Raw genomic sequence first — 21,272 nt, forward strand, 5'->3', positions numbered from 1 at the left:
AAAGCTCATACTTTTTTTTTTCTTTTATTCATATGTGCATACAATCTTTGGGTCATTTCTCCCTTTCCTCTGCTCCCTCCCTTACCCCCTCAACCCCTCCCTTACCTCCCCGCCCCCTCCTTTCCCCCAATACCCCCTTTCTACCAGGCAGAAACTATTTTGCCCTTATCTATAATTTTGTTGAAGAGAGAGTATAAGCAATAATAGGAAGGAACAAGGGTTTTTGCTGGTTGAGATAAGGATAGCTATACAGGGAGTTGACTCACATTAATTTCCTGTGCATGTGTGTTACCTTCTAGGTTAATTCTTCTCAAACTAACCTTTTCTCTAGTTCCTGGTCCCCTTCTCCTATTGGCCTCAGTATCTGCTTTAGTTTCTCTGCATTGAGGGCAACAAATGCTGTCTAGTTTTTTGGGTGTCTTACCTACCTCATACCTTCCTTGTGTGCTCTCGCTTTTATCATGTGCTCATAGTCCAATCCCCTTGTTGTGTTTGCCCTTGATCTAATGTCCACATATGAGAGAGAACTTACGATTTTTGGTCTTTTGAGCCAGGCTAACCTCACTCAGAATGATGTTCTCCAATTCCATCCATTTACTAGCGAATGGTAACATTTCATTCTTCTTCATGGCTGCATAAAATTCCATTGTGTATAAATACCACATTTTCTTAATCCATTCATCAGTAGTGGGGCATATTGGCTGTTTCCATAACTTGGCTATTGTGAACAGTGCTGCAATAAACATGGGTGTGCAGGTGCCTCTGGAGTAACCTGAGTCACATTCTTTTGGGTATATATCCAAGAGTGGTATTGCTGGATCATGTGGTAGATCTATGTTTAGATTTTAAAGAATTCTCCAGATTTTTTTCCAGAGTGGTTATACTAGTTTACATTCCCACCAGCAGTGTAAGAGGGTTCCTTTTTCCCCCCCTCTGCATCCTCGCCAACACCTGTTGTTAGTGGTGTTGTTAATGATGGCTGTTCTAACAGGGGTGAGGTGGAATCATAGTGTGGTTTTAATTTGCATTTCCTTTATTGCTAGAGATGGTGAACATTTTTTCATGTGTTTTTTGGTCATTTGAATTTCTTCTTTTGAGAAAGTTCTGTTTAGTTCACTTGCCCATTTCTTTATTGGTTCATTAGTTTTGGGAGAATTTAGTTTTTTAAGTTCCCTATATATTCTGGTTATCAGTCCTTTGTCTGATGTGTAGCTGGCAAATATTTTCTCCCACTCTGTGGGTGTTCTCTTCAGTTTAGAGACCATTTCTTTTGTTGAGCAGAAGCTTTTTAGCTTTATGAAGTCCCATTTATCTATGCTATCTCTTAGTTGCTATGCTGCTAGGGTTCCATTGAGAAAGTTCTTACCTATACCTACTTGTTCCAAAGTATTTCCTACTCTTTCCTGTACCAACTTTAGAGTTTGTGGTCTGATATTAAGATCCTTGATCCATTTTGAGTTAATATTGTATAGGGTGATAAACATGGATCTAGTTTCAGTTTTTTGCAGACTACTAACCAGTTTTCCCAGCAGTTTTTGTTGAGGAGGCTATCTTTTCTCCATCATATATTTTTAGCACCTTTGTCAAAGATAAGTTGGTTATAGTTGTGTGGCTTCATATCCTGGTCCTTTATTCTGTTCCACTGGTCTTCATGTCTGTTTTTTTGTGTCAGTACCATGCTGTTTTTATTGCTATTGTTTTGTAATATAGTTTGAAGTAGGGTATGGTGATAACTCCAGCGTTGTTCTTTTCACTAAGTATTGCCTTGGCAATTTGTGGCCTCTTGTGTTTCCATATAAATTTAATGGTAGATTTTCCAATCTCTTTGATGAATGTCATTGGGATTTTGATGGGAATTGCATTAAACATGTAGATTGCTTTTGGGAGTATAGCCATTTTTACTATGTTGATTCTACCAATCCATGAGCATGGGAGATCTCTCCACTTTCTATAGTCTTCCTCAATCTCTTTCTTCAGAAGTTTATAGTTTTCCTTGTATGGGTTGTTCACATCCTTTGTTAGGTTTATACCTAGGTATTCGATTTTTTTTGAGGCTATTGTAAATGGAATTGTTTTCATATATTCTTTCTCAGTTTGTTCATTATTAGTGTATAGAAATGCTAATGATTTTTCTGTGTTGATTTTATATCCTGCTACCTTGTTATAGCTGTTGATGGTGTCTAGGAGCTTTTGAGTAGAGTTTTTTGGGTCTTTAAGGTATAGGATCATGTCATCTGCAAATAGGGATATTTTGACAATTTCTTTACCTATTTGTATTCCTTTTATTCCTTCTTCTTGCCTAATTTCTCTGGCTAGGAATTCCAGTACTATGTTGAATAGGAGTGGGGCTAGTGGGCATCCTTGTCTGGTTTCTGATTGTAGAGGGAATGGTTTCAGTTTTTCTCCGTTAAGTATGATGGTGGCAGTAGGTTTGTCATATATAGGAAAGCTCATACTTTTGCACCTTGCTTTGTGTCTCATCTGCCCTACAGTGGGGCCATCTAGCCCTGCAATGCCTGTCTACATAGAATACACATTAGAATGTGCACTTCAACAGACCGTGCAGGAAGTCCAAGTGGTTGTACAAATATGGCTAGCTTCCTTTGTGTTCACTGACTCTGACTTGTCTTGAATGCTTCAAAGTTGTCTTAATGTCATTTCAAACACCTGAGGGAGCTTCCATGGAGATAGATGGCATCTGCCGCCTGTTGCTGAATGCATATTAGATTCTATTCATGGATTTCCTAGCAACCAGAGCCCAATGACGCACAGAGTCAGGGAGCTGCTTGCGTTATACTCATGTAGAGAAATTAAATCACTTGGATTTTGTTATTAATATTTTTAGAAAGCCTCACTGGATTAGGTGTCTGAAATGCGTTGTTATCTGTGTTACTATTGGCAGCTAGTTCCAGTCACATCCAAAGTCATGAGGACTTTGTAATTTTCACAAATGCTTTGTGAGGCATTACTTCCATTTTAACACTTTTGACCGAGATTTAATTGAAAGAGAAGGATATTAAAAGGAGAAAGTTTGCTCTAGAAGCTTGTGATCTTGGCAAAGTTCTCAAATTGAAACAAACTTAATATAAATGAATGGTAGGCATCCTGGCAGGAAGAGACAACAGGTAGGGTGAGTGGGATAATCAGCATCAAAGGGACATGGGGAAACTGAGAACATAATTTTGCCAATCCCAGCTCTTCATATGACATTCCATAAAGGGAAGGGTGCCATATTCTTTATATTAAGCTTCATTGCATACAAATGTTTTACAGGCTTAATGAATACATGTTTCTTCTTCATAGTTTCAGCCAGCTGAAAGTAGTGCAGACATCTGTATTTTTGATTCAGGGTCTCTTCATGTAGCTCTGGCTGGCCTTGGAACTCATGATTCTCCTGCTTCAGTCTCCTGAAATTATAGGCATGCATCACCATGCATAGCCCAACAATTCTAATTTGTTTAAAATATTTTTAAAACTTTATTTCTAAAGTTGCACTTAGTGGCACATTACATTTAAGAAACCATCATTGATAGTTACAACTCTTCTTTTAAAAGTAATTTTGTTTGTGCTCCTTGAGTGATGATTAATACTTAATATTAGCCATCAGCACTCCCACTGCCCATCACCAAACATTACAGAAATGGGAACACATCTGTGGGTACCAATGTATGACTCTCAAGGTGAACTTAGGTTGTCACAATGAGATGGTAATCTGAGAGGTCAGTGCAGCCCACCTGGGACCTTGATGTGGAATGTAAAGTCATCAGAATAAGCATCCCTTTATGTGGAAGTAGTGGGGGACTGGCAGAGTGGCTCAAGTGGTAGAGCGCCTGCCTAGCAAGTATGAGGCACTGAGTTCAAACCCAAGGACCACAAAATTAAAAAAAAAAATCAGTGATGTAGAAATAGTTGTTTCCATCCTCATAACTAATGTAGAACATTTGCTGATGATAATGAGAATCAGAAAGATTAACAGTGTTTTCACTTAAGATACTCACTCTCATTAGATCCCCTGGATCAAAAAAAAATTCAAGAGCATATTCCATCATATCTTTGTAAAAATTACTTAAATTTTCTTTGCCATCACTAGTTATTTTTCATAGAATCAGCACATATAAATTACTATCAAAAATTGGTTGCATACATATACTCCCCATATCTTAATTATCATCAGAAATAATATGAAGACTCTTAAAATAAAGCCTTCCAAGAAAAATATGAATAAGTCCAAGAATGGTTGTACACATCTGTAATTCCAACACTCAGGAGGCTGAAGCAGGAGGAGCATGAGTTCAAGGCCACACAGCAATACATTGTCTCAAAACAAAACAAAAAACATAAAGAAAGAAAGAAAAAAGATAAATAAGAGTGACAGGAAGCTAGGTGTTTTTGTACACTATAGCCATTCAGGAGACTGAGGCAAGGGGATTGAAAATTCAAGGGTAGCCTCAATAATTTAGCAACACCTTTTCTTAAAATAAAATTTAAAAGGCCCGGATGTAGCTTAGTGGAAGAATGCTTCTGTAGCACGTGCAAGACCCTAGGTTCAATGCTTATTAATGACAAAAAAATTCTTATGCTACAAAGCTTAAAAACAAAATCACCCTAATCTCGTAATCTGATGTGAATAAGCATTTTAGTTTCTCAAGAGCACCAAGAAGTCTCCATGAGGGTTTCTGTGCTACTCACATTTAATCCCATTATGCAAAAAAATCTTTGCTAAAAATTTATAAAAAGTAACCTGTCTTATAATTTGTTTCTTACATAGACCCCTGATAATAGCAAGGGCAAGATGGTAAAACAGGATTCAAGACAGGCATAGATGCAATACTTTATAATTCCTGATTTAGATTTGTGCCTCAAGCCATTGTGAGCTTGGACCACAACTGGTGGAGTGCACCAGACACAAGGACCAATGTGTGTACCAATGTGTTCAAAGTTTCTTTTGAGTAGCACTTGATAAACTGTGTCCTCACTGGGGTGCCTGCAGTCATAGGGGGCTAGCATAGGGCTTACCCTTCTTTTACCTGGAATTCTGATCTGTGCATCACTGTCCTGGTGAATTAATTTTCTACACTTGGGAACTACCTTTTTCTAGACTCATGTCAGGGCTCATTTGGAGAGTTTGGAATGAAGGCATGCTTGTTTAGAGAAATCAGTTCTCAGAGTTTCATCAAACACTTCTGTACTCTACAAATCATTGATTCTGCAGGGATTTCATTTCAGTGTTAGTTTAACATTTCATATTAATGGCCACCTGTTGGTAGGTGGGAAAGCAATGATGGTGTCCAGTGAAGTGTGCCCTTACTAGTGCCGCACATGGCTCACAGGGCAGCCCTGAGAAAACAGACCTCTGAGTGTTTTCAGCAGAAATTAATTATTTTGGAATAAATGTGCCAGTTTTTCTCCAAGTGGCTAAATATCAATAAGCTGGAAATAACTTGTCTTCCTAGGGATTAGTGCAAATTCATATCTTTTTTTTCAGGCTAAAACAAATTATCAAGAATATCAACCCTTTCTGGTAATGTACTAATTCAAAGGGACTTAAAAAAATCTCTGGGAAAGATTGACCTCACATAGAATGTAATTTCGGATTTGACCCATTATGGGGATTCTCTTTACAGCTGTCTTTGTAGCTTTTAACCTATGGTCTATGTAGGAACAATAATTCAGCAGAATTCAGAAATCATAATTCAGCACTGAAAGCAGAGAGTGTAGGAGATGCGATGCAGGTGAGCTCACAGCAAAGGAAACATGACCAGCATTTATTACTCACAACTGACCAAAACAACTAGGGCAAAATAGTGAAATCCAGTGTTTCTTTGACTTCTAAAACTTGCTATACCTTTTGAGAAATATTGGTAAGTTTCAAAAAAATGCTTTAGAATTACTCAGAATTTCAAGTTTTAACCTAGACCTCATGAGATCCATTATTCTCCCCTAGGATATCCATCCTCTAATTTTTGTATTATTGTATTGTTCAGAGGCTTTTTGAGTTAGCCTATGAATATCCTGAACTGTGTGTTCTTTAAAAATTATAAAGTAGGCAATGTATTGAAAAAAAATACAAAATGCTGTTCTTTTATATCTATCACTCTAGTAAAAAGTTAAAATTAAGTTATTCCTATATTGTGATTTTCCTCTTTTATTATTTCATATATCTTCATGAACCATTATGGATCACAAATGTGTGATTTACAAATCTACACTGGGCTGGTAGAGAAGCTCAAGTGGTAGAGCACCTGACTAGCTAGCATAAGACCCTGAGTTCAAACTCTAGTACCAGAAAAAAAATGTACACAGTGTGTTCACATTAACAAATCTTAGTTAATCACTCTCCATAAGGTTTTCTTAAAATAAGGATTAAATAGTAATATTCATAAAGGACTTAGAACTATATAGTTTATAGTAAGTGCTATATAAACTTTTGTACAATAAACTGTTTTGTTGATAATTTTTGTTGTTTAATATTTTTATATTATTAGTAGGACTTCTTAAATTTAGTCTTGAAATAATAAGTCTACGATAATTATTCTAAGCTATTTCCTTAGGATATGATTTCCCAAACAGAAATATCAGATAAAATGTCTTGATTATTTTAATAATTTCTACTTTGCATTGTTTTCTAATCTACAGTGAATATAGGATTGTATTACTAATGTCCTTGTTTAATAATTTTTGTTTTGCTAACTTATCAGGAATATTTCTGGACTAAAAGCAAAGTGAGGAACATGAAACTGCTGCATTAGAATGTGTGTTAAAAATTATAGAAGTCTGACTTTTTTCATGTATCTACTGAAAGCGTGATCCGAAAATCCTCATGTTGAGCAAGCTTTCAGAACAATTCTTAAAGCTTCAGAACTACCGCCATATATTTAATTATCTTAACAAAATAACAAATTATCTGAATTTGTTTTTCTTTAACAGGGAAGATAGCTTAGCATAATATCTTAGACTTGCAGATAGTGTGGAGAACTGGCTGATTTTTATAGCAGTAAAGAAATCTTTGAAGTCCTTGCTTTCTCTTCAGACATTCCTCTATACTTCCTTGGTCAAAGATAGTATGGGTGATTATCTCTTGTAAGTTAAATTGTTGATTGTGGTTTGAAACATAGTTTTTAAGAGGACCAGATATTAGAGAAGCCGATATACATATTACAATTACATCTGATTTAGCTGTTACATAAATCCTGTTTCCATATCTGCACAAGCTAGTGTTGGAAAACACAGTACAAGATGTGGTCATGAGGTCATCAGAAAAATGATTGCCTGTATCTTGAAAGAAAGAACAGCATTTTCCTACAGAAAAATAGAAACACAATACCCTAGTTAAATAAGATAATCAAGACAATGAAATGAATGAACCAAAGATGTGTCACATTTTTAGTGTTTGAGGGTATATTGTAATTCATAAGGTTAATTCAGTTCAATCCACCTTATCTCTGAAACATACTTTTCCTTTTATGTTAATGATAGATCAGTTGAAAAGAGAAGAAAAATAAAAAATAGAAGAATGAAGTATTTGTATGAATAGAGGTCAGAGGGGAGGGAGGAGTCAGAAATGAAGAAAGTTCAGCAATAAGAAATGATTATTAGTAAGTTCATAAAAATAGTTAATGAGCTAAAAAGATATTGATGAAAAGGGAGATGACAAAATCAAGGTGTAACTCTATCATAGATACATCTAAAAAGTAGTGCTTTGTTTTCCCACCTCTTTTACAATACTCTTCCCTAAGAAAGCCCAAATTAAAACCTACTTTTTCACCAATATTTTTTGACCTCACTAAACATTTTCTGCACAGGTCTTTGATGGACTCATTGTATTCCTATGCCTGCATGTTAGCTTATTTAACTTGGAGAATTTTAAATATAGTCAATTAGAAGTCAGTGGAAAAATATTTTTCTGAATGGACCATATGCATATCTTTTCCCCAATCTATGTCCTCACCCCCACCTGGCCTTGAAAGGGGACTGACCACACAACATTTTAACCTGCCCACCTCTAAAATATCTGTTTGCTACTCATCTCCTTCCAAAAGATTTGGGAATATTTCATAGTCATATATCAGGTAAATCATAAAAAATACAGATCGATCTAAATGACAGTGATTTAATTTTATACACTTGTAGAGGTAAAATGAATCTGAGAAATTATCACAAATGCTTTCCAAAGAGATTACTTTTCTGAACAATGAAATAATAATAATCCTGCCTAACATTTGTATTGTATTTTCACGTCCACACTATCTTCTCTGTTTGAATTCTCTTAACAATCCTGTGTGGTAAGTCTCATGGCCCTCTTTTTACCTCATTAAGAACTAGTATAGGAGAAATAATTGAGTAGGTTCCATTTTGTGCCAGGATCGATGCTAGGTGCTAGGAAGAAAAAATGAGAAGACTGTTGGGGATGTAGTTCAGTGGTAGGGTACTTGCCTAGCATACACAAGGCCCTGAGTTTGATCCCTAGCAAAAAAAAGAAACAACAACAAAAAAAAAAAGGAGAAGAGCAAGCAAACAACATAGGAACAAGGAAAATAAGAAGAAATTTTACATGTAGAAATGTAGTGCTATGTTACAGGAACTTTGATAAAAGAATTTATGAGATCAGCTGGAGGCAATTTAGTTTATATCATGAATTCCTTAGCATTAAATATTCTTTCTAGAAACTTATGGCTCATAGAAGATAAGTTGATGGGTCTGAGGAAACAAACTGTGAATTTCAAGTTGAAGTTTGATCTCTGTAGTTGACTCAATGGTTAACCCGGCACACTATCACACTAATATTTTAATACCCTGCTTGTATCAAATTTATTCATGAGAATACTGACATGTCACAGTAATGAAAATGACTAGAAAACATTTGCTCAGTGTTAAAAACCCTAATGTGCAGTCTTAATCATCTCATTAATCAAAGACTAAATATAATTCAAGTTTAAAAGTAGAATTTCTGATGTGTATTAGTCTGTGTGAGCTGAAAAAACTTGGATTGGGTAGATTAGAAACAGAAATTTATTTTTACAGTTTTGGAGGTGAAAAGTCTAACATCCAGGTGCCAACATATTTGGTTCCAGGTGAGGTCTGTTCCTGGCTTGAAGATGTAATTTCAAACTCAAAGCCACTTATCCCATCTTGAATCCCACCTTCACAACCTCATCTAACTCTAATTACTTCCTAAAGGCCTCTTCTCTGAGTACCATCACATTAAGGCATAGGATTTCAGCATATGAATTTGGGGGGACACAATTCAATCCATAACACATGTAATTGTAAAATTAACAATATGAAAATATACCATAATATCACACATATATTACTCTGTTTGAAGCTTTATGAAACTTCATTGTCTTCTATGCTTATGTCTTAGGACTATACATTTTTAAAATTTTTACCATGATGTCTCTGAGAGATTTGAATGGAAACTTCAGAAGTTTGCTTAGGAGTTGACATGAATAGCGTAGAAGACTTGACAATATTAAAAATAGTGAGGAATCTGCACTTCTGAGGTATGAATTGCAAATAAGAAATTTCTGCCTGAAGCCTTGGAATCACAAAGTTAAATACTGAAGTCATGCCTTAAAGCTGCTGATAACATTTGACAAGGTTGATCTAATTTCAGGACATGTTTGCAGCTAGAGTTAAGATTTTATTACAGTGAGTGGAATAATAAAAAATCAGAATAAGACACCAGGGGCAAATTGAAACCAAGTGTGAGCACTGAACAACTATTTGGAGATTTTCTAGAAAACACAATACCTTATTTTTTAGGTAGTAATAAATATAATAGCTTTAAAGAGGTGACGTTTTGAATTGCATCAATACAATACACATTGACAAATCACTAGCTCCTATAAGTATTTTATATTTATATATCTCCCTCATTTCCTCCCTCCCTCCCTCCCTCCCTTCCTTCCTTCCTTCCTTCCTTCCTTCCTTTCTTCCTTCTTCCCTCCCTCCCTCCCTCCTTTCCTGAAATTACTTATTAAGGGTTTACTATGTATCCATTAAAGGTACTAGTGCTGACGGGAAAACTCTCAAAGCTAGAAAAATTTTTTCTCATGACAAATTTAAAAGTTTTTGTGTGAGAAAGAGTTGTAAAAATGTTCAACACTTTAAGTATATTAAATGCGTCTCCATTTGGAGTTGACTTCTGATTTCAGGATTAATGAACTAGGGGAGTTTGGTTCATGGGCTTATTAAAGGAAATGAGATTAGTGATTTAGATAAGTTTAAACCTGAGTTCACTAAACCAAATTATTTTGTATACTTCCTTAAGCCCTCTGTATTTTCATAATTCAAATGGATAAAGTAATACTATATTTCAGAACAATTACATAAAGTAATACTATATTCTGAATTTTAGAAAATGTAGAATTATACCTAAGTCAACCTTACCTTGCATTATGAAAGTTACTATAAAAAAAATTGAGTCACAGTGGGTTTGATATGGCAATTGATAGACAATTATCAAAATAGATACACATTAGCTCTCACTCTCACCACCATTGGATGCCTTCTGGCCATTGCAATGTCAGTCACTGGACTGGGTTCTGGGTCCTGAGCCCCTGGGTGTAATGATGGTAATGCTGTAAGACCACATCTTTTCCAATCCTGTCCCTATGATCATTTTTGTGATTCTCTGATGGAGTATACCGGAACAAGAAAAGAGTATGGTAGAACAATTGAATCATAACTCCAGTGTACTCTAACAAGCCTCTTGGGAAACCAGAGAAAGAGAGAGTGACTCTGCTTATCAATATGTATTTTCCATAAATGCCTCTGAAAAGAATGCTGCCTCTGAATCACTAAAGCCAATTACATCAATCTATCAAAAAAAGTTCAAAAGCACGTCTCTTTTCCAGAAACACAAATGAACATATCCCAAATGTATATACTATAAAAGGCTCTCTCTCATAGTGGAGATGCTTAGAGTTAAGAGCTACATAAATTGAATTTCAAATTAAGTGGGCCTACAGGTACTTTTTCAAAATGGGATTCCAGGTCTGAGGTTGTCAGTGTTGTGGCATGTTTACAAGATCTGAGCTTGTTTTTGTCATTTTGACCCAAGGGCCAAAAACATGCTATGTAAATCCATGTTTGTTTCATTTAGTTCTGACATTTCAGGGGGAATTGACAGCTCTAATGTGGTCATTTTTCTTAGACTGCTTAGCTCAGTGTTATGGTTTGGACCTTAAATGTCCTCCAAGGCCAGTATGCTTGGTCTACTGCCAGGAGGTTGTGGAATTTTTAGGAGGTGGGGCCTAGTGGAAAGAAGTTAGGTTATTGGAGGAATGCCCTTTTAGGGAATATTGGGACCCTGACCCTTTCTCCCTTTCTCTTCGTTCTCTCTCTCTCTCTCTCTCTCTCTCTCTCTCTCTCTCTCTCTCGCCATGTGGTGAGCAGCTTTTCTCACCATGTGCTTCCCTCAACATTGCCTTAGGTCCAAAAGCAATGAAGCCAGCTGATCATGACTGAAACTTCTGAAACCAAGACCCAAAATAAACCTTTCCTTCTTCTTTAAGTTGTTTCTTTTAATTATTTCATCACAGAAACAGAAAGCTGACTAACACATGTAGTTCTCAAAATTTTAAGACTGTCTTATTTACTAAGAGAAGGTTGGATTATCTGGGAGAAGAGAGACTTGAATAAATTAGGTTCAGTGCAAGCAAAAACCCTATAAAAGGCTTTCTGTTTGTTTGCTAGCTTTTACTTCAAGTTTCTGATGAAAGAAAACAGTGTATAGAAGAATTTTAAGCATGCAATCTCATTATTGATAGCAGTCTCAAGAGAATGAATCGGTGGGTTTCTCTAAGCAATTGGTTTGTTTTTATCTCTGGATCCTGAGTATTTTAAATGGATGCTTCCCTCTGCATTTTATCTGCTAGAAAGATTAGAGCCTAAATCCATAGTTCACTTATTCCAAATTTATCAGACTTTATAGAAAGTGCTTCAGATACTAATACCATTCCCAACTCTCTATTTTCTTTTTTACTGCATCCAGTTCGTCCCACTTTTAACACAAGTATATTTTATCATGTTGTATTATATCTTTTTTGAATTTTCTTCGGTATTTTTCTTGGAATGAGGTAGAATACAAATAGACAATTATTGATGATAATGTTAGCAGGGTCAATGAAAGCCTAGGAAATGACAAATAATAATATTCAAAAATAAAGTGTCATTAGGTAATCCTAACATAAATTACTTCAGTTTAGAAACAAAGTCCTGCTAGGTTTTTGTTTCATTGATTCTAATATACATGGAGGTTCTGCTACACAAAGCTGGGAGAAGGAATGGGAATTCTATTTATTTTTTAAAATGTCCATACAAAAGGGGGAAGGTTGCTCAATAATCTTTAAATTATATCTAGTAGCTGCTTAATTTTTTCTATTGGCATTTACCTCATCTGAAGATTATAGGGTCAGGTGGATGCTGATAATAGTTTACCCCAGTCCAGGTATATCAGTTATTAAACTAGTAGAAGTACTTCTATTAGAAGTATTTGGTAGGGAGACCTTGCCCTAAACCCATTAACCTGGCCATCCTGTTACATCAATCCATCGACTAAAAAGCTAACCCTTGACAAGATAGTCTCTGGGTCCTTGCTCCACTCTGATTGGTTGTAATTCCCACATAATGGTCTTAATGATTTTGAATATCATCCTTGGCCTAGGTGTACACATTCAACCTGAGGTAAAATTTTGTAAAAGTAACATATATTGGAATGCCAAAATGGCAGAACAAAAAATCCTGGGTCTCCCACTGCAAAAAGGGATGAAAGTTGGAAGGGGAATTTAAATTGATTTTAATAAAATCTTCAACCAATTGATTAGCTAATTGGTAAGCATTTTTGACTTTTTATTATGTCTTGGTGTGCTAGACATTTTAGAAACTATAAAGAAATGTAATACCTGGTAGGGGAAGTGACAATATGCCCGTGACACAGTAATTGCCAACACAGGCAAGGAATCTGCCATAGGCTGCCGAGGTTGAAGAAAACACAGGTAGAGTATAATTAAGGAGATTTATTGGAGGAGGTAGACCTTGAGCTGAGTCTTAAAGGATGCAAAGAATTCACAAAGGTGAAAATCAAAAATTAATTCTTCCCTGTGGAGTCAAAACTAAGTGTGCTGTGCAGTAGTCTTTGTATGTGATAGAATCATAGAAAGGGCCTAACGTTGAGAGTCAGGTTCTCGCCTACAGCTTAACCTGCCACTTACTGGAAGAAGAAAGTTTAGGAAGTCATTTAATCCTTCTGAACCTCAGCTGAGCATTATTGTTGATTGAAATTTTATTATTAATACTAAGCTTATCTTCATCATTGTTTTTGCTACATCTCTATCAAATTGATTGTTCTTGGCCTGCATTCTTTTTTCCTTTTAAGTTTTAGCAAAAATGTATTTCAGTATAACAGAATAAAGTATGGAGAAGAAGCGGGATCTGGGGGAGAAGAAAAAAAAGAAACACTTCCTGTTTCTTACACAGGAAATGGGAGCAAAGACTCCTTGGCTTACATTCTTGTATGACATCAACTCCAGGCTTACAGGCACCATGGGTGCCCAAGAAACAGAGTACTCCTTTTGTTTTCTCACTTGGCGTTAAGAACTTTTGGAGGAAATAGTAATTGCCCTTTTGAAGGTCAATTTTAGGCTGGCTTTGAATTCATAGGCTAATCACACATGATTACATTTTTACTTAAATAAACAAATGTAACTAGCCATCCATGTTCTTAACAAATTTGTGGGGGTATGGACCAAATTACTTCTTACCGCACTTCCTGTTTAGATATGTATGTGTGACTTCTTCACTGCAGGTCTCCAAAAGCTAGAATTGAGGACTCTTTGAGCAAGATTAAGGGAAAGTCAAACTTGAAACTGTAAAAAAACAAAGAAAAACCTGCAGAGAGACATAATATGTAATTGTAATTACACAGATGTAGAAGAATCTGTTTTCTAAGAACACAAACAAGCTGTGAGTACTCTTTGTCACACGGAATGGGTTAGGAAACAGCTATGGCACCATATTTGCGCTTGTCAATATTTCAAATGTAAACTTTTTTTGAGGGGGTGGTAATGGGGTTTGAACTCAGGGCTTCATGCTTGCTGGGCCAGCACTCTACCACTTGAGCCACTCCACCAGTCCTGCACTTATCAATATTGACTGGGTGAAGAATGTGGACAAAACATCACAGAACTTCATCCTTAGAATCTGGGGTCTTTTGTATTATGTTTGGTTTTCTTTTTTCCCCTACTGGTTTCTGACTGAATATGGAAATTGAAACTTCACAAGAGGTTTAGTGGGAGCAGAAATGTTTCTCAAAGTTGAATGAAAGTATTATCAGGGCACATATTCTGAATGGCTTCTAGGAAACCCCAGCAGTTAGAGAAGGATGTTAAGGGAATGGGAAAAAGAGGGAGGGAAGAGGGGAAGCACACTAGTATTTTTTTCTTTCCCTTATGTTAACAAATTAGATTTGGTGCAGAAGGTGATTGCTTTTGGGGATTTCTTATGGCTTGGATATTATGAGAATCTTCTTTTCTGAGAAGAAAAGGTCAACCAAACTTGTACCAATGATCTTAAAAATTCAGCTTCAGAACACTGGTGTGTAATGTGACTGTCTGCCAATTCTAAGGTCTCTGTGTTTTCATTCTTCCTTTTCTGTTTCATTATAAACTTGATAAGAGATTGAATTTCCCTTGGCTACCCTTGGACATTCCCAATCAAAAGTTTACACAAATGCAGTATTGAGCATGACATCTCAGAGCAGCATCTGATTAGAATACTAGAAGAATTATTTTTTAAAGCATTGGTTTCCAGCTTCCAGAATCCTTCATATTGCACAGAAGCTAGTTCATCCCCCTGATAGTACTCAACTGTAACAGAGTAACGAAAAACAAAACAAAACAACCAGTGCCTCAACCCTGCACTATTGAGTTCTTAAACACAGCTCCCTGCCTTTTGCACTGCCTTTGGTATATCTGACAGGAGACCATAGTGTTAGTCAGTGATCACCTGTATCTTTTTTCTGGGCATTTAGAAATCAATTTCTGGGTAATCAATTTTGTCCTGTGGGCAATCAGATTGGTTTCTGGTTGCTTTTGGCCTATTAGATTAAACCTAGCACACATGATGCCTCAATACCCATCCCTCTTTTACCTCTCTATTAATTTCCAACTGTTGGTGGAAGCATTGGATGTCAGGGTTTTGAGAGTCTTAAATTGATTTTTCTGTAACCAAGGATTTGACTATTAGAAGTTTTTTGTGTGTGTGTTTTCACGGAAAAGGAAGTTCTGCTCTGCCATGTTGTTGTGTCTTGGGCTTAGTTCTACTCCCTTGGTACTTTGTATTATTGTAAATTCTCTGCCACGTGAAAGTCCTTCAAAACCTGAAGGTAATTGCATTTAGAAAGATTCTTTCCCTCATTTTCTTATCAGATGACAATAGTGGTAATAGTGGTATCATAGTGTAACAATAGTAATGAGTGATACTTTAACATTCATCATTCTAACTTACTTCTGTAGACCAGCAACACCATCTGTTTCTCCATAAAGTCTCATTTTTATTGTGATGTCAAGGCATAATCAGAAAAACAGAAAAGACAATAGTTACTTTCTGTAATAATTGAATATAGAGAATTGGTTAACAGAAGTTGGAGGATTGAAAACATCAAAAAACAAATACGGAGGTGACACAGAATAAATGATTGCAGGAAGCTACCACCATTCTAGGGTCAGGGACACAAGGAGAAATCCAGTGTTTGGAAGAGAAGCCTTGCAGAGCTGGGACTCAGGCATCTGCGGAGGGGGTGCTGTCTAGACTGCTTCTGGTTCCTCAGGAGCTGAGGAGGTACTTCGTGGAGCTTGCCCTTAGACTTCCCAGGAGGGGTGCTAGGTTGCTGTTATACCTCAGCAGTTCATGAAGGAGCCTGAAGGAGCCTTCACTTCTCAGTGAAGCTGGGAAGGGGATGATGTTCACTGATGCTGGCACTGTGGTGTTTGGAGGAGAGCCTCGGTTAAACCGGGACTCAACACATGAGTTTGTGGTCTTATTCCAGTGGGGGAGGGTTATGACCTTAATTTAAAGAGTGCCTCAAAAAGCCAGAGGCTAGACACAAAAGGAAGGAACAATTGTCTTCTCTCCTCTAGTCTTCTAGTCTCCTTCTAATGCTCCCTTTTGGCAGAAACTAACAGGACTTCATCGGGGAAAGGAGAAATGCATTTTGCAGACTCTCAGCTCCAGCTTCCAAAAGTTGAGCAAAGAATGATGGATTAGGAACGGAGAGAAAATGGCCCAGAAAATTACTTTTAAAAGCTCATTTCAAAACTTTTTATTAGAAACTCAAATAAATATGGATCAATTTAAAAAGAAAGATTAAAGTACTAATAAGTTTACCTATTTATTTAGTTGTATGAATCTACATAGGAAGAGTTTCTTTAGTCATTCCTAGTTAATTTATTTGTTCTTGTTTTTTAATTTTAAATTTTTCGTTTAATTTTCCTGCACATCAAAATGTCTCTAACTTGAAGATCGTGAATTTCTTTGCAGACCTCTTCATGTCTTAAATATATTACTTTTAGAGCCTAATCTCATGCAATACAGAATATCAGAATTTAACTTGCCTACTAAAACTCAAATTACCCAAACAGAAACACTTCAGAGTAATTCCATAAGAACTTGAAGTAAAATTAAGTCATTTGAAACTTTCCTTGTCAGAGTAGAATGAAGAAAAGTGAAAGAACACGTTTTCACTTGATAGCTTTGATTTTCTCCTTCATGGTGGAGGAAAGCACCAATGATACATTCATGTGTTAGTTATGCAAGGGAAAGAAACTTTTGTAGGCCATCACGTTTCTAGGATTATGTGTGTTCAGGATCATTGGGACAGGTGAAAGATAAAGAAAATATCTTCATCTTGAAAATGCTTTCATGTTTTTGAGCAATGAATGAAGAGTACTCATCTGGGAGTTTATGTCACCTGTTGCTACACTTAGCTGTTCCATTAAGGTCTGAGACCATTTTCGTAACTCTTTTAATCTCAGGTTTCAGAGGAGCATGGACAGGGATCCAGTTTTAATAGTCCAAGCAGAACAAACAAAATTCTATTCTAGAATGTTCTTAGTTTCCCCTTTAGAAGCAGGGAACAAGATGGCGGCGGTAGCGGCAGTGGCGGCGCGTAGGAGGCGGTCTTGGGCAGGTTTGGTACTGGCATATTTAGGGGTCTGCGTGGGAATTACCCTTGCTGTGGATAGAAGCAACTTTAAGACCTGTGAAGAGAGTTCCTTCTGCAAGAGGCAACGAAACATACGGCCAGGCCTCTCTCCATACCGTGCCTTGCTCGACTCTGTGCAGCTTGGTCCTGATGCCCTCACAGTCCATCTGATCCACGAGGTCACCAAGGTCAGGTGTTGTTGGTGCTGGAGCTTCAGGGGCTTCAAAAGAACATGACTCGGATCAGGATTGATGAACTGGAGCCCCGGCGGCCTCGATACCGTGTGCCATATGTTTTGGTGGCTGATCCCCCCACAGCTAGACTTTCTATCTCTGGCCGTGATGACAACAGTGTGGAGCTAACAGTGGCTGAGGGACCCTACAAAATCATCCTGACAGCTCGTCCATTCCGCCTTGACCTCTTAGAGGATCGCAGCCTTCTGCTGAGTGTTAATGCCCGAGGACTCATGGAATTTGAGCACCAGAGGGCTCCCAGGGTCCCTTTCTCGGATAAAGTTAGTCTCACGCTCGGTAGCATATGGGATAAGATCAAGAACCTTTTCTCTAGGCAAGGATCAAAAGACCCAGCTGAGGGCGATGGGGCCCAGCCTGAGGAAACGCCTGGGGATGGTGACAAGCCAGAGGAGACCCAGGGAAAAGGAGAGAAAGATGAGCCAGGAGCCTGGGAGGAGACATTTAAAACTCACTCTGACAGCAAGCCATATGGCCCCACATCTGTGGGTTTGGACTTCTCTCTGCCAGGCATGGAGCATGTGTATGGGATTCCTGAACATGCAGACAACCTGAGGCTGAAGGTCACTGAAGGTGGGGAGCCGTATCGCCTGTACAACTTGGATGTGTTCCAGTATGAGCTGGACAACCCCATGGCTTTGTATGGTTCTGTGCCTATGCTCCTGGCACACAACTCTCATCGAGACTTGGGCATCTTCTGGCTCAATGCTGCTGAGACCTGGGTTGATATATCCTCCAACACTGCAGGGAAGACCCTGTTTGGGAAGATGCTGGACTACCTGCAGGGCTCTGGGGAGACCCCACAGACAGATGTCCGTTGGATGTCAGAGAGTGGCATCATTGATGTCTTCTTGCTGCTTGGGCCTTCAGCCTTTGATGTCTTTCGGCAGTATGCTAGTCTCACGGGGACCCAAGCACTGCCCCCGCTCTTCTCCCTCGGCTATCACCAGAGCCGCTGGAACTATCGGGATGAAGCTGATGTGCTAGAAGTGGATCAGGGTTTTGATGATCACAACCTGCCCTGTGATGTCATCTGGCTGGATATTGAACATGCTGATGGCAAGCGGTACTTCACCTGGGACCCCAGCCGCTTTCCTCAGCCCCTCACCATGCTTGAGCATTTAGCCTCCAAGAGGCGGAAGCTGGTGGCCATTGTGGACCCCCACATCAAGGTGGACTCTGGCTATCGAGTTCATGAAGAGCTTCGGAAACAGGGCCTGTATGTTAAAACCTGGGATGGATCTGACTATGAGGGTTGGTGTTGGCCAGGCTCAGCTGGTTACCCTGATTTCACTAATCCTGTGATGAGGAACTGGTGGGCTAACATGTTCAGCTTTGATAATTATGAGGGCTCAGCTCCCAATCTCTATGTCTGGAATGACATGAATGAACCATCTGTATTCAATGGTCCTGAAGTCACCATGCTCAAGGATGCCCAGCATTATGGGGGCTGGGAGCACCGGGATGTCCATAACATCTATGGCTTCTATGTGCACATGGCAACTGCTGATGGGCTAATACAGCGCTCTGGTGGTGTAGAACGCCCATTTGTCCTAAGCAGGGCTTTCTTCGCTGGCTCCCAGCGCTTTGGAGCCGTGTGGACAGGGGACAACAGTGCTGAGTGGGGCCATTTGAAGATCTCTATTCCTATGTGTCTCAGCTTGGGGCTGGTGGGACTTTCCTTCTGTGGGGCGGATGTGGGTGGCTTCTTCAAGAATCCAGAGCCAGAGCTGCTTGTTCGCTGGTACCAGATGGGTGCCTACCAGCCATTCTTCCGGGCTCATGCCCACTTGGACACTGGGCGGCGAGAGCCGTGGCTGTTAGCATCTCAGTACCAAGATATAATCCGAGATGCCTTAGGCCAGCGGTACTCCTTGCTGCCCTTCTGGTATACTCTCTTCTATCAGGCCCATCGTGAAGGGTTTCCTGTCATGAGGCCCCTGTGGGTGCAGTATCCTCAGGATGTGACCACCTTCAGTATAGATGATCAGTTCATGCTTGGGGATGCACTCCTGGTTCATCCTGTATCTGATGCTGGAGCCCATGGTGTGCAGGTTTATCTGCCTGGCCAAGGAGAGTTATGGTACGACATTCAAAGCTATCAGAAGCATCAAGGTCCCCAGACCCTGTACCTGCCTGTAACTCTAAGCAGTATCCCTGTGTTCCAGCGTGGAGGGACAATTGTACCTCGATGGATGCGTGTGAGGCGCTCTTCAGACTGTATGAAGGATGACCCCATCACTCTCTTTGTTGCACTCAGCCCGCAGGTGCTCAAACTGCCCTACTTTCTGCTCAGGGTACAGCCCAAGGAGAGCTCTTTCTGGATGATGGGCACACATTCAACTATCAGACTGGCCATGAATTCCTGTTGCGTCGGTTCTCATTTTCTGGCAACACCCTTGTTTCTAGCTCAGCAGACCCCAAAGGACATCTTGAGACACCAGTCTGGATTGAGCGAGTGGTGATAATAGGGACTGGAAAGCCAGCAGCTGTGGTGCTCCAGAGAAAAGGATCTCCTGAAAGCCACTTATCCTTCCAGCATGACCCTGAAACCTCTGTGTTGATTCTGAGGAAGCCTAGTGTCAATGTGGCATCTGACTGGAGTATTCACCTACGATAACCCATGGAATGTGTTCTGAGTTGTAGGGAAGGGTGTAGTGGTGGCACGAGTTAACCCTTTCTTCTGCCTTGGAGTTTGACCCTCCCCAGACTTCACCTTATCCCAAGACCCAGATTCTGTCAACATCTGGGCAGGATGACAGAGCTGTCCCTGAGCTCTGAATTCTTGTGACCTCTTGATCTCTTCTGCTCTGTGATACCAAGCCTTTCCTTTCATCCACCCAACATCTGGTTGCTCTAACTCTGGAGCATACTCACTTTCGAAGACCTGAGGACCACAAGGCTATTGCCTCTCTTCTCCCTTCCTAAGGGCCCTTATTCTTCCCTCTACCCCATCCGTTTATGCCTCTTGTGTGTTGGTGCCATTTCTTGGAAGAAGATGAGGGCAATGAATTTTAGTGTTCCTTTTCTGCTTGCTTTTCTTTTCCTACCAAACTGCCCTGCTGTCTTTTATTTGCTTTCCCTGGCTCTACTCTGACAGCCCTCCCCTTTCTCTGCCCCACTGATAACACTGGGACCACCCCTTACCTAGTAAGGGATGTGTGGATCAAAAGTGAGGTTGTTGGAGAATGTCCTCTTCCCTCTCATCCCAACATTTTCTTTTTCCGCAATTCCTTTCAGAGTTGCAGTTATGACAGAGGCAGTTCTACCTCCCTTGTCCATTGGGAGAGAAACATTTCCACACCTCCTTAAAGAGGGGATGGGCATTAAACTTTTGCCCCCTTCTGTTCCCCTGGGCATTCAAGATGGAGAAATCTGTTGTGGTTTCATTGAATCACGGTCACCTGTATTTATTGCTGGGAGAAAGCTGGGGGTTGGGTGGGGGGTGGAGATGATCATGTGTACCCAGGGTTGGCCAGAAGCTCTGGGTCAGGGAGTTGGGGGAAAACTAACAGGGAACGAGGAGAATACTTATGGGAATTTTTTTACTTCCTTTGGGCCCCCAGCTGTGACAGGTTTTGATAAAAGGAGAAACAATAAAAATAAATAAGTAAAAAAAAAAAAAAAAAAAAAATAGAAGCAGGGAAAGAGCAGAGGGGAGGAATTGTAAAGCTGATTATTTTTTGTTTTTCTGCTTGACTGAGTCTTGTCTCTGTGCGTTTTAATGGACTATGGAGTTGAAAGTTGTCAGGACATTTTAAGTCAGACCTCGATTCAAATTCCAAAGATGCCTCATAAATTGTGATCTTTGATAT

At 39.1% G+C, this 21,272-nt stretch overlaps 1 protein-coding gene across 1 annotated transcript; it reads left to right on the plus strand.

The window, feature by feature from the left end:
* Positions 1-17,140: 17,140 nt before the first annotated feature.
* LOC109686231 (neutral alpha-glucosidase AB) lies at positions 17,141-20,658 on the plus strand. The gene is given in 3 exon segments (XM_020163455.2): positions 17,141-17,394; positions 17,397-19,721; positions 19,724-20,658. Coding segments are annotated over 3 exon segments (2,931 nt in total). The 5' UTR covers positions 17,141-17,142; the 3' UTR covers positions 20,078-20,658.
* Positions 20,659-21,272: the final 614 nt, after the last annotated feature.

The sequence above is a fragment of the Castor canadensis genome, chromosome 2 (assembly GCF_047511655.1).
Source record: "Castor canadensis chromosome 2, mCasCan1.hap1v2, whole genome shotgun sequence".
NCBI classification, from domain to species: domain Eukaryota; kingdom Metazoa; phylum Chordata; class Mammalia; order Rodentia; family Castoridae; genus Castor; species Castor canadensis.